Consider the following 14,537-nt stretch of genomic DNA (forward strand, 5'->3'; position numbering starts at 1 on the left):
ATCAAGGGCTGTAGTCATCTCAGTGATTCAACATTTGGCAAGGTGAGCGTTTATGGCAATAACAAAACCTTTTGAAAGATTGCAAACCTTAGACTACTTACCGTGTAGTTTATTCATCTGTAAATGTGCACATTTTAGACATCAAGACAGTGAAAGTGCTAGTGAAAACTACTTTTGTCCTTTTGCACGAAGTAGATTAGATCCTTGGCTTTTAGCACAGTGGCAAGCAAAAAGCAGAAACAAACTAATGGAGTTCATTCACCATTATTGTCTTTTCCCCCCACATAGTGAGCATTGATTTGCACAAATGTTATTTCACCTGGCAAAACCCTGAGGTGCACATTTAAGATATTGTAGAAGTTTGTCTAGTTTTTCTCCAAGCCACAGTTAAAAGCCTAAAGAGGGGCTGGACATGGCATTGAGAGTCCTGGAAGCTCTTTTGGGGTTTATAGGATTAAAGACCACAGCAGGGTTTTGGTGTCATCGTATGTCCCGAGAGAAAGAGATGCTAATGGGCCTCAATTTGTTCTCCCATATCCTAGTCCTGTTCGGTCACCTCCACCCTGATCTCTGCTCTCTCACTGTTCCTCAGGCTCTCCTGCAGGCTGCTCAGGCTGGCCCGGAGGTCTAGGGGGCACTGGAGGGGCTCTGGGTATGGCTTGGTGCTGTCTCTGCCGATATGCGATCACTGTGCCCAAGAGCAGAGCAATGACAGTCATGAGGTACAGATCCCACTCTGGACCCAGTAACTGGTCAAGATCCACCTGAGATAGAAGCTCCTTCAGCTGAAGGAAAAAAAGATTCATGTTATTGGTTTTCCTTGAATAGAGACAAACCAGATTTCAGGTGGATGCTCACTGACGGATGTGACTTACATTGAGATCCTGCAGGTACTGTAGTGCATAAACGAAGCCCAGCTTACAGAGGGCCAGGAACACAGGAACCTGGGCATCAGGACTGGCTTCTGCAGCCATATCATAGAAACGTTTAGCCAGATGAATGTCCTGTGGAGGAACAATCAAAAATAAATAAATTATGCTACAGATCAAATGTGATCAGTACAATTTTTAGAAAGAAAAGAATACTTTTATTTAGAAAGGGCACATTAAACTGATCAAAAGTGAAAGTGAAGACATTTATGACGTTACAGAAATTTTCCCAATTAAAATAATTACTGTTCTTTTAAAATTTAAATTCATCAAGGAATCCTGAAAAATGCAACTGGTTTCAACACTATCACTGGAGACTTTGCCATCACATGAATAAGTTACATTTTTAAATACATTAAAATAGAAAACTGTTATATCAAAATGTAATAAATAATGTCACCATTTTACTGTTTTTGATCAAATAATACATCTTACAATTGTAAATATGCACAGATATTTCACCTGTTTAATACCAAGGCCCTTCTCATGCATGTAGCCCAGGTTGAACATGGCCTGTGCACTGTGCTGTTGCTCAGATGCCAGGCGATAATGTATGACTGCAGTCTCATAGTCCACATCAGTGCCATAACCGTAGAAATGATAGTCACCCAGCTTGATTCTGGCCACTGTGTAGCCTGCGAAGAAAACAAAAGAGAAAATAGATAATGGGTATTCAACAGCTTCATAGAGCCATATAAATATACACATACTATAACAAATTATTATAATAAACCTTTTGAGACTATGAAGCTGTTGAATGTATAATATATATATACACATTTAGCTTATTTTGCAACAATGATTGTATGACTTTAAATTATCCTGCTTATTACGTAGATGTGTACCAAGTGAATGAATGGGCATGATATAGTGAAATTATTTCATCAATATTTAAATCAACTGAATAATATGAAAGTAATGAGTATGACAAAAGTGTCACAGTGTAGAAGAATGGTTGCCAGGGACAACAGCAAAATACAGTTAAGCAGCAATGATACTGAAATGTGAGACGACAGGATGCTGTGAATCTCCAATCAGAATCAAGTATTTGAGAGAGCCATGGAGTAAGCAGTTATATTTGTCTCACTATAATTATTGTAAGGTCATCAAAGCATTTTGGCATTTAGCTAGAGTGACTGTGGGTTTGAAGAAAACACTCTAACCTTGAGCAGCTGCTCTGGTCCAGTGGAGCAAAGCCCGTGGATACGTTTCATTCTCATTGAAAATTTGTGACCCCTCTGAAAAACACACAGACACAGAACAAAGATTTCTTTTTATGTGAAATGTGAAATGGCTTAAGATAGCTTGGATTTAATTTAGCAAGAGACAGTAAACATGATGACTTTCGGTGCAGACTGCTTTACCTTCACAAAGATTCTGTGACTCTTAAACTCTGCAGACCCGGTACCGGGTCCAAAAATAGCATGCAACATGTTCTCGTTTCATTTGCACACCCTTCCTTATAAGGGATTTGCCCATATATGGGTTCATTTGAAAGCTTAGAGTGTTTTCTTTACAAAGAATACCATTAATTGGGGTTTTATGATACATAAAGTAGTCAAATTAAGCTAAGAAATATATTTTCCCCCCCTACAAATTTCCGTCTAACGATTGCGAATAATTTTTCATAAGAATGTGTATTTAAAATATTTTTCACAAAACAGTCAAGTCATATATCACAAGAAAGCTCTTATTCTCAGGAATCTGATGATGTAGATCATTTTATTGTGTGACAATCACAGATCGAATGATCTTCAACAGAATCGCGATGTAACATTTCTCACCTCATTGCAAATTATTATTTATCCACTTCAGTCAGCCGCAAACAGCCACACATACCTATATACTCGATATAATCTTTTAGATTAGAATCTCTTCTTTCAAACAAGACCATTTTTACGTTTCTGCGTGCTTCCATTGCTGAGATATAAAGCGTTCTGTACAAGTGCGCAATAGAGGTCCAAAGCCCTGTGAGCGCTGACCAGACCTCTAACTCATATGATGCGCACTAAAGCCTTTCTCCTGCTATACACATCTGATCTCTTTGTGAAGCGCTATTAGTCCTAATAGCTGTCACTCAAAAGCCGTCTGAACCAGTCAGAGGTGCGAATAGCCGCAACAGGGGGGTCACTTACTGCCCCGTCCTGTTTCCGTCCGGTGACGTCACAGAACCGCTGGCCGAAGGGAAATTGAGTGTTTGGCTGCTTCTAAACAAAGACCACGCGAGGGGGAAACTACACGCGGAAGAATCTCCGGATTAACAATGAATAATATTCATAATACAAGTTATGGAGGACCACCGTCGCCGTGGAGAGGTCAGGACGCGCATCTGGTAAGCGTATACGCGTGATACTTGCTTTTATACATTTCATTCTTTATTTTGAAGCCTCGAAGCTCCGCTAGCCATAAGCTTATCTGTTTATTTTCATAATTTTCATATTTGACCGCATTTCAGTGAATATACAGTAAACAGTACAGTATACTGGGTGGATGAACATAAATTAGTTTGTTGACGCTCCGAAGTTCGCGTTGAAGCTTTGGGGACGCGGATTTATCGCTGGTTTTGAATAATAACAAACAGACACGCTATAAATATGAAATATCATACATGCTTGAGACAGGCAAGGTCTCTCAATCTCTACACGATGCAGAATAGACATAAATGAAATGATATTAAGCTGGAGACTGTGGATTCTATTTAAGACTGTGACAGACCAGATATTTTAATAATTCTATGCATGTCGCTATTGCGCAATATGATTTAAAAGACTGTTAACAAAACACACACACAAAAAAGCACATTGTATTGAGATGGTTCATCATATGTGAAACAACATAAATAATACTATTTGTCACAAACAGCAGCTTTTTATGTAACTTCTGAGTGTTTTCTGTAAAATAATATACAGATATCACATTATTCCATACTGCAAGTGTGCAAAAGATGACTTCATACTTATTTAGACTAAAATTTTGTACAAAAATGGTATTATTCCTTCCTTCAGTTGGAATAGAATAACTTTTGCATAGATTAAGATAGAAAGAAATTTCTTTTTTCCTCTATTAGCTGACATGTGCTAGAAAAACATGAAATTGGTCTAAAGTTACTAGGCCCTTCATTGCCTGAGCTATACTATTTCAAACTTCAGTTTACACAAATAAAATAAAAAAGCGCCTTGTTTTTTTCCCTATTTATTATAACACAGACAGCATATATTGTCATTTTTATCAATTTCAACAGTGTTTTATGTAATTTCAAAGGGTTTCCTTTAAAATGATACCAAACTTTGTCATCTCACACTTTTGAATGTGAATAGGGAAGCATTCAAAATTAGGAAGGAAAATGAAAAACGGAAATCCCCAAAATAGCATTTGTGCTTATTAAGAGCTGCTACATCTTTACACGTAAATTTTCATAACTTACTATCCGGTTGCTTACAATGACGATGATACAAATAATAAATATTAATAATTACAATACATTTTTTTTATCATAATATAGAGATTTCCAGGGCAGTTTTTCATTAGCATGTCAGTGACATTTCATTCATGACAAGTAACATCTAGCTCATTATCTAGCAAAATCTTTTCAGAACACATTTATATTTAAAATATTTTATAACAGAACATAAATATTAATAATTATATTCTCTTTGGAAAAGTATATTATATAGAAATTTAAAAGCTATACATAAATGACCTTTCCAAGCCTAAAAATAAAAACAATTCATAACAATGGGAAATCTGTGCTTTATTACAAAATGTTGATTATGGTCAGGGGAGGATGGAAAGACATTTAAATAGAAGTAACCTTTTTTCTTTTCTTGAAGTTTCATATATCTTTTAAATAAAGATATGGTTGAAAAGCAAAATTCTAATTTCAAGGCAGATCCTGGCTGATTTGAGAACTATTATGACAGATTTAAAGTATGAGAAAAACACTGGTGCTTGCTCTCAGACCAACTTGTGACAAAATACCACAATTAATATGCATGTAGGTGTGGGGGGTCTAGAGCAGAGCACTGACTCACTTTGATCGAGGATGAAGGCCACATTGCTCTGGGCGACCTCATAGCCCTGTTCAGCCAGCAGGAGATACTGTACTAGAGCCGAGTCAATGTCGCCCTCCTTAAAGCTTCCGTATGCTGCCATGAGTCTCTCAGACCATCGGCCGCGCTCACACACATTCTTGAAGAGCTGGTCTCACAAACATACAAATACCGTCAACTATCAGAAAAGTGTTTTGAAACATGGCTATGCATGACGAAATAATGTCTCACCTCAACTGCAGTGTGGCAGGAGCGCATGACCCCAGTCCCTGTGGCATGCATCTGGGCTAGATTATAGAAGGCTAGGATGTGACCCGCTTGAGAAGCCAGGTTAAAGAATTTAAGAGCCTGTTTATAATCACGTTTCACCCCGATTCCATCTAAAATATGCAGAAAGTCAAAGTCATGAATGCACTTTTAATACTCAACACCCACCAGCTGAAATGACTAACACACTTCTCAGTCCTCACTGTTTGTCAAGATCATGTCAAAGCAGAATGCAGGTGGGAGTTTGTCATGGCAACAATCACCGAGGCAACCAAACTAAAAGGAGTCAGCTGTGATTTAAGATAAAAATAAGACAAATCGCTATTGAAGTGGTGCAACAGTGAGCTAGACAAGCAGGTAGAAAGAGGGAAAAGAACAACAGAAACAGGTTTTGAAGGAGTATTTTTAGAGCAGAGCAACACTTGAAAAAAAGCTTTTCTATATTTGTTTTAAATTCGGGTCTATTAATTATAAAATATCAGCAATATTTGTTGTTGTTGTTACTGTATTATCATTTGAACATCACATCTGGTAAATTAATTTGAATGTCTGATGAAATTATTTTAAAATGATTTTATATAATAACAAGAATACTTTATACTGTTCTATATTCTGATGCATGGGCCAAGCAATTGTTGGGAATATGCACACTTCTGTATTTGCTATGAAAATATTAGTATTAAACTTTTTTAGTAAATGAATGCATTATTTATATATCGAATCTAACATTCAACATGTAAGGAATGTATAGAACCTCATGAATGACACTTTTGTGGAATTGGCCTTTAATGGCTCAATAAAATCTGTTCCTTAGTGTCATAAATGGCTGCCTTTTTTCCCTTTTGCTGTAACAGCAGGAAAGGTAATGATACAGAAGTGAAGGGGAAAAAAAGAAAGCAAATTATTCACACGCAATCGCTTTACACACTTACTGTAGTACATGGTTCCCAGCTGTAACTGTCCATCCACCCATCCTTGCTCTGCAGCCTTCTGAAAATACTTCAGTGCCAGGTCATAGTTCTGCAGGATTGAGAAGAAACAATAACTCAAAAGGTCTTTCAGTAATTGCACAATGTTCAGTTGAACCCATCCAGGAAACTCACCACAGGAACACCCCTTCCATACAGGTAAGCCATACCAAGGCCACTCTGGCCAACCGGATTTCCCTTAAAGATGCCAATTAAAATTACCCATTAGAGGAGAACACCTGAAAATAAAGTTTTGGATCAAGACATGAAAAAAATATATATATTCTCACCAAGTCAGCAGCCTTTTTGAAATAATGCAGAGCCGTGTCATTGTTCTGAGGCACATACTCACTTCCTTCAGAGTACATCTGAGACAACAGAATGAGAGTTAATACAAGAGTGAGACCATTAAGCTACAGTCAAGGAAAACTAAAAAAAGACTCAAGTCTATACCTTTCCAAGGAACGCCATTGCATGTGTGTTCCCTGCATTTGCTGCTTGGTTGAAGTACTCATACGCTCGCTGAAAATAATGACAAATAGAAAATAACTATAAAACCATTAGATGAAATGCACATAAGTTGGCAGAGCCCAAAAAAATTACCTGATGATTCTGTTCCACACCTCGTCCTCCATGTAAATGTAACTGTCCCAGACCCACCTAGACAATTTTTTTTAATGTGAGGGTAATAATCAAAAATACAAGTACATCACCAAGGCCATTAACAACAAAATATGAAAAAGACAAAATAGCTGCAGTGATACAGTTTATGTTCAACTTCAAATAATGCAACTGGTTAAAATTCTTCTTAGACCAATCCAAAAAGGTTTTCTTTTACCTGTGCCTGCACATCTCCTTTCTCAGCCAAGAACTGGTAGTACTGGATTAAATCCTCCTCCAGCATTCCACTGCTAGAACCAGGATTTTCCACTTCATCTAAGAGCCGGATCCGCTGTACTGCACTGCCCCCTGTCAGGGATACATCGCTGGCCACTAATAAAAAAAAAAAAACAAAAAAAAACATTGTATTAGGTTACTAAGACTTACCACTTAATTCAGATCTGAAACGAGTTAGAAAAATTGAGCAGTACCAGTGATTACAGGTGAGCAGAAGGAGCAAAATTCAAACCAACAATAAACGATGTCAGACATTTTACAGTTATTTATGTTCACAGTGTTGAGGAAAAAAATGAAAAAGTCTCAAACAATTTTTTTTTGGACTGGGGAATAAAGGCACAGAGACCATGATTATAGTTAGTAAACAAGATATCTAGATATCCATGGATCCAGATAACTTCTTTTAAATGATGTTGTGCTGAAATTAGACATGTTTAGACATGTATGAGGACTGCATAGAGATGTGACAAGACTCACCGTAATTGGCCACTAGTCTGTAATGAGTGAGAGCAGATTCACAGCTCTGAGGAACCCCAACACCTCCCCAATATCTGTAGCCCTGAAAAGAAAAGAATAAAAAGGAGAAAGGCTTTTAGTAGACGGCAGAGCCAGGAAATGCAGGCCACACAAGCCTTTCCTTGAGAAAGTAGTCATGGATAAATTATGGTGCAACAGGATCTGTGGTTTCAATTTTGCTTCATGTAACAGACTCAACATGTCGGTCACAATTTCAATAGATCCAAAGGTTTTTTTAGACACTAAACTTGATATATGCAAAGTCAAATGAAGACTTGACACATATAATAAGTCAGTCATTAAGTCTACTTTCCTGAGTTGAACAAGATCATCACAGGACAGAGAATCATTCTTACCAGAATCATCTGTGCTACTAAGTTTCCACCCAAAGCTCCAAAGGTGTAGTACACCAATGCCTGCAATTAGATGAAAGAAAGCATTTAAATTAAACATTTACATTTAAAATAAAGATGCTTTGCTTTCTAGATAAACATCATCAGAGAATACCTTTGCTTGACTTGAGTTCACTCCTAATCCCGCAGCATATAGGAAGCCAAGTGCCTGTGTGAACACAAATTGATTGGGTCCTCAATGTAAAAAAGAAATAAATAAATAATAATGATGATATTAAAAAATAAAAAAAAATAGTTTTCCTGATACAATAGCACAGCAGTGATACAACAACCCCACACACAGCTGCTTTTCTTAACAAATGGCTTGAAATGAGTCACGGGACAAAAAAAGCATCAGTATTATCATACAAAGATGACATTTAGTTAATAAACGGTTGCTATTACAGTCTGGGCTTTAGGGGAGCCCTCCAGTGCCAGTTTCTCGAAGATCTCCTTTGCCTGAGGAATGCTCTGGGGTAAGTGGTCTCCAAACAGCATGGCATATGCCACCTTCTCCATGGCCTTGGTATGACCCATCTCTGCAACTTTCAGGAGTCTGTCATACAACCTGTAATACAAAAATCAACATAAATATGAATATACACTGCCATTCAAAAGTTTGTGGTTGTTAAGACTTCTTGACTTTGAAAGAAGCCTCTTATGCTCACCAAGGGAGCATTTAATGGAATAAAATACTGTAAAAACAGTAAAATGATAAAATATTGTTATAATTTAAATTTCTATTTTAATATACATTTCAAAATGTAATTTATTTCTGTGATGGCAAAGCTTTCAGCAGCTATTACTCCAGTGTTACACGATTCTTCAGAAACCATTCTAATATGTTGATTGCTACTCAGGATAAATGTATTTGTAATTTCTTTTGTGAAAACAGTTTGTGGATACATTTAAGATTTTTTTTAATATGCTATACGCTTTATTAGATGGGTGAGCAACTGTTTGGATACATGTTTGGACAGAAAACTAATCTTTGTTATACACAGCAGCTGCCGAGTGAATGAGAGTAGGATTACAACAGAACTTTCAACACACTCCAATGCATCTAGTATGACAAAACAGCGCTGCTTTACTCTACATGACCGTAAAGAGCAAAAGCAGTCGACTGTGGCATAAAAAAGGCTCTGCTGCTTTCGAGTCATGTCTCTCATTATCAATCGCTTCAGTGGCCTTGTTTCGCTTCAACGTCTTTCAGCCCCACCCTGTTTCATACTACAGTGATATTAAAGATTTCTTAACATATTAGATTCATCCATGAAAATGATTTCTGCCCGTGTCCCTTCAGATTGCATCAGCTCTGGAGATGAAGACGCAACTCCCATGACTCATGGCATCATCAAACTATGCCTTTGTTTCTTTGCTTGATTTGAATATGCGCCCTCTAGCGGCAGAAATCACATATCGTGCCTTTAAGGTACAAATACTCAAATACTTTAGGGGTAGTTAAGCTACAAAGATTTGTCCTTGAGGGTATTGCACAGGCTACGGGCTTAGTACCAATCCAAATTCTACCCCTTTCCCCTTCACCTTCTTTTCGCTCGTTCACGTGAAGGGGTGGGGGGAAGGGCCAGATAGCCTTTCAAACTAAGTTTTTTCAGGAACCTCAATTCAAACGAAGAGGTATGATAAATTTCCCTGCATACGGCAATATGACTGCCCGAGCAAGCATTTTTTGGCATTTATAAGGATTTCAATAACAAATAATCATTTGTTTTATGTTGCATTCAATCTTGTGTTCATATGTACATTTATGTTCTCCAAAGAAATGTTTGCAAAAAAATTGGTTCACTAATGTAACTGACTGCATGATAGAGTCACAAAATATTTTATTGATATGCGATGATTCGACAACATAAATACTAGTCTGGTGGCAGGTAACTTATCTTTTACAGCACATCTGAGTTTGTGATAAACATAGGAGCATTGCGAAATCGTATGATGACGTGTTACAGTGTAGTAGTGGTGTCCCATTTTTGGGGGGGAATATTTTCAGCCCTACCCTTTGACACTATGTTTCAAGGGGCAAGGGGTAGGCATAGGGAATGGGAACGGGTTTAAAATAGAATTGGAACTGGGCCTTAAATTGCAGTTTTTGCAAAAATTTTCAGACAGTGTAGGTTAAATACAAATAACAATTAAACTGTTGAAAGAGCACTGCAAGAAAAATATGGCTGCACAGCACTCACTCTTTCTTCTGGCTCCTTCGGTTGGTGCTGTTAAGCATCTTAATTGTGTCTTGGTACTGTTCTTCAGCCTCTTCCATCAACCTCCTCTGCTCTGCCTGTTCCTCCGCTGTGAGGACAGATGGACACATTACATGCATGTGGTATAAAAACTGCAAGTGCTGCAAATCACAACTGATTTATAAAGGTCTGTAAAGTTAGCACTGAGCTCTTCATATCTAGACTACTTGTGCAGAAGTAGTGAGCATAGCTTTCTACTAAAATGCCAAGAACTTTCAACTAAAGTACTATACTTTTTCAAGTAGACTGTAGATTCACAATATGAAACAATATCATTCATTTTTATAATATTATGTACACTAAAGTATTTGACCAATAACAGCTCACTCACTTTCACAGAAGCCCCATTTCTTATCAGTGCTGTAGTCGTACGTTGTGGCACACCACAGCCTCCCATCTACTCTGCCTTCAGTAGTACACTCCGAAAACTCTTTATCTTGGAAAAGAAATGGAAACACGCAGGGCTCTCCAGAGGCTGTTCCACCAATCACCACTGGAACTATGATAAACACCAATGAGAAAATGACACAATAACCAGACACTTTCACAGGAAACCAACTACACACGTGAATGCATGGGTGAGCAGGTTTCTTTTCTTAACAAACATCGCAAACTGTGAGATGACGAAAAACAAATAAAGATCTTATGCCGTAAAACCTAAAGATAAGTGACATATACATTATCAAAACCTTGCATCTGGGAGCAAAAGATTAGCTGAGTAGTAAAGAAAGATGAATAAATATTATGCTAAATGAACGGCAAAACCAGAATACTACATCTTATTCAGGATGCACCTGCAGACCCCATCTGGATCTACTCACCTTTTTTATGACGCTCTTCTTGTGGCGGAGGTTGACTTGGAAGGTCTTCCTGTTCAATCCCCTCAACCTCACTCTCCTCTTCATTGTCTGTTGTACTGCTGTCAGCCTGGGTCTGTTTAGGGACATACGCATTCCCCACCACAAATTTGGAGCCCTCATTACCATCTTTGCTCTGATTTTGACAAATCCAGAGACAGAAAACATTAGTACGACTGTTGAAACAAAATGTAAATTCACATGCATATGTGTATGTGTATATATTTATATGTAGTGTATACAGTGATCTTTTGAATAAATCCATAAACATTACATTAAGAACATGGATTCTATTTTCTGTTAATAACACACAAAAAACACTGATACCCAAGTGCAAGTTGCATGGCTCTGATAATGTGTCATTATGTTTTAATGCTGTATTACCTTAGACTCACCACCTGCAACTTCATCATCTGGAAGTACTTCTGTAATCAAGATGCCAAACAGTGACGTTTACAGCACATTAAAATATATTGAATGTAAATGTTAAATAGCTTTACATTTGAGTTAACGACTAAATAAACATTCATTTTCCTAATGATTCAAGAAGAGCCTGTGACTCACCACCAGCTGTCACTTCCAAAGTCACCGCTAAAGCCAAAATAAGGAGACAAGACTTCGTAGTGGGATTCATGTTGCCAGAGTGTGCAAAACGTGTGAGTGAGTGTGTGGACGACTAAAAACCTGACTTAGTTAAATCTACACACTAACTATCTGTTGTCCTAGCTAGCCATTTCGCTATATAAATCTGTCAGTTAACTGCATAATCGACTAGCTATAGAACTTGACCAGCGAGCCAATCAATCAAAAACTTCTCCCAAGAGAAAAAATGGATTATAATAAAACAACCCATTCGTATAAACTGGACATGAACACGTTTTTCAAAGCATTTTCAGCTAGCAGCTCAATAGTGTAACGTTAACTAACTCAATAACAGCCTGTTTACACAGCTAGCACAGCTAACGTTAAACAAATAACACTTCTCAGAGACTAATGACGTGTCTGTCGCGGACCATGAAAATATTACAAGACGATTTCCAAGTTTCCAAGGCAACTGCAATGTTGGTTAAATTCAGTAACACAACAGTCGTCGATATGATTTCTAGTGTTTCAGCGTATTTCTGTTCACTGACTGACCCCCTATTTCCTAATCCGCCGCGGCTTCACCAATCAGGAGACGCTATCGGAGAAATCAGCCAATCGCTGCCCTCCAAGAGTCAGTTGACCAATCAGATGTTCACACACAAGGTGCCTGAGATACGCGAACGGAGCAGAAGTACACACGACAGTTTGCAAGATGTGGGAACGCCTCGGAACAGCTGACTCTCTCTCAGCTGTGTGTGAAATAAACAATATGGAAATATCAGATATTATATTATTATTAGAAATACTAGAAATAAATATTTTAAATAGTCTGCAAATAATCCACACACATAAGCGATATAATTGTTCGAAAGCCGGTTCTGAGGCTGTTATAAGTTATAACATTTATTTTTTGTTTTATTACAACAGTATATTTTTGAGGAATCAGGATTATACGATCAATTCGACTTTCACTTCTTGATAAGCAAACATATTTTTCTCTTACTCCGTTTTTCAATAGTTCATTATCTATATCTGGAATGCCCAGAAATAACATTCAAACATACTTCTTTCAAACATTACATAAACTCTAATGCACATGCAATAACAAATACAAAAAGAATCCAGGCACCTTTTTTTCACTGTAAGGGCACAGATGTTTGTGGGCTTCCAGCAATTAACTGGGACAGGCAGAGTATACAAGAAGTGTTTAATGTTCACAGATATCTTTTTTTCATCTGTTTCATCTTTTCTTCATTTTCACCGAACCTCCAAATGCTCCCCGGGTGCCGCAGCATAAATGGCTTCCCACTGCTCCATGTGTGTGTCTGCACAACATGGCCTCGCCCCCTTTGCTGCGTGTTCCCTTTACTGTCTGTGCGTGTTCCCAGGGGTAGGGTTTATCTGGGTTCATGACATAACGAACCCAGGAATTAACTCGATGTAGTCCCAGACGAAACATTTTTGCAGGCATTAAACTGCCAGATGACATCTCCGCTTGCATTGAACTTTCAGTGCTGCTACTTTGAAGACATGCTCAAACATCAATATTACACACTAACTAATGTTAAAAAAGTGAAATTGCAATCAACCACCCCTTTACAGAATATTTTAGTGAAAGAAACTGATTTTTACTACCTATGCCAATTTATGCTTCAGACTAATGCTTAGTCTGCTATTTTTCATAAAAAGCGATTCATATTTAGCAACATGGTACAAGCTAACCATTGTAACGAGGGGCTGCCAATGGTTTTACTGGTGATTACCATAGACCAGTGGTTCCCAAACCTGTCCTGGCGTACCCCCAACACTGCACATTTTCTTTGTCTCCCTAATTAAACACATCTGATTCAACTCATCAGCTCATTAACCCATGTAATAATGAGCTGATGAGTTGAATCAGATGTGTTTAATTAGGGAGACAAAGAAAACGTGCAGTGTTGGGGGTACGTCAGGACAGGTTTGGGAACCACTGCCATAGACTGTATAAAAACAGGGATTACTTTGGTTTTAATACAGATATGACAGACTATGGTAACTTTCCCTAGGAGAATGAAACACTGAAACCTTATCCATATTACCCTACTTCAAAATTAATCTGTTTTCTTCTTAAATTTAAAGAAGTTATACAATTATTTCAGGTATTAGATGATCCCAATACAAGTGTGAAAATGAGATATGGGAAGAATATAGTCTGATACTGCGATTTTTCCTCAACAGGCTTTTGGTCGTCAGTACATGTATGTCCAGAAGGTGTAGCTGAAGTAAAGAACGCTCACTGATCTTTGATCATGAGTCTGATCTTGAAGTCTTTTAGAAAATGCATTGATTCTTCAGTTATTGGCATTTGATTGTCATCATTAACTCACTCACACTTTTATACAATTAAATATCTTGCTTTTGATGCTTTTCAAAGGAACGTAGGAAATAGAGTAACATCTAATTATTATTTTTAAGAGCATACTGTCAGGTGAGCATCCCATGCACTAAATCAGATCAACTGAACAGGGAAAAAGTGTGTAGTACTGCTTTGTATGTAACATTATGTAAAACTAATAAGTAAAAATTTGTAGTCTCGACACATTGTGTAAACACGAATCATGTTCATAATTGTAAAAGTGAATATAAGCTTAACTATAAATCGAAATTTTGAATAATTTTCAATCACACGAAGCAAAAAAATACTGTTACATTACCTAACACAATTTTAGAGAGCCAACATTATCAAATAAATCAGTCTAATCCAATAAGAATACTATGTACATCACATTTATCTGAGAACCGCAATCTTGTTGCTACACCACAACGAGGAAGACTTT

The 14,537-nt window shown here is 37.5% G+C and overlaps 1 protein-coding gene across 2 annotated transcripts; it reads right to left on the minus strand.

Moving 5' to 3' along the window:
* Window positions 1-93: 93 nt before the first annotated feature.
* Window positions 94-12,292, minus strand: LOC113062906 (protein sel-1 homolog 1-like). 2 transcript variants are annotated; one of them, XM_026232972.1, is made up of 21 exons: window positions 11,701-12,292; window positions 11,521-11,561; window positions 11,101-11,212; window positions 10,611-10,778; window positions 10,223-10,328; window positions 8,424-8,586; window positions 8,134-8,187; window positions 7,983-8,042; window positions 7,588-7,669; window positions 7,052-7,206; window positions 6,817-6,873; window positions 6,667-6,735; window positions 6,504-6,581; window positions 6,349-6,411; window positions 6,178-6,265; window positions 5,210-5,358; window positions 4,961-5,126; window positions 2,093-2,167; window positions 1,392-1,564; window positions 876-1,004; window positions 94-785 (listed from the first exon to the last, which is right to left on the minus strand). In XM_026232972.1, the coding sequence occupies exons 1-21, from the start codon at window positions 11,768-11,770 to the stop codon at window positions 579-581; spliced, it is 2,265 nt and encodes a 754-aa protein (XP_026088757.1). In that variant the 5' UTR covers window positions 11,771-12,292; the 3' UTR covers window positions 94-578. The 2 variants fall into 2 exon arrangements, with proteins under 2 accessions (XP_026088757.1, XP_026088756.1); XM_026232971.1 differs by having other exon boundaries at window positions 11,101-11,272; window positions 11,701-12,291.
* Window positions 12,293-14,537: the final 2,245 nt, after the last annotated feature.

This window comes from Carassius auratus, chromosome 45 (assembly GCF_003368295.1).
Source record: "Carassius auratus strain Wakin chromosome 45, ASM336829v1, whole genome shotgun sequence".
NCBI classification, from domain to species: domain Eukaryota; kingdom Metazoa; phylum Chordata; class Actinopteri; order Cypriniformes; family Cyprinidae; genus Carassius; species Carassius auratus.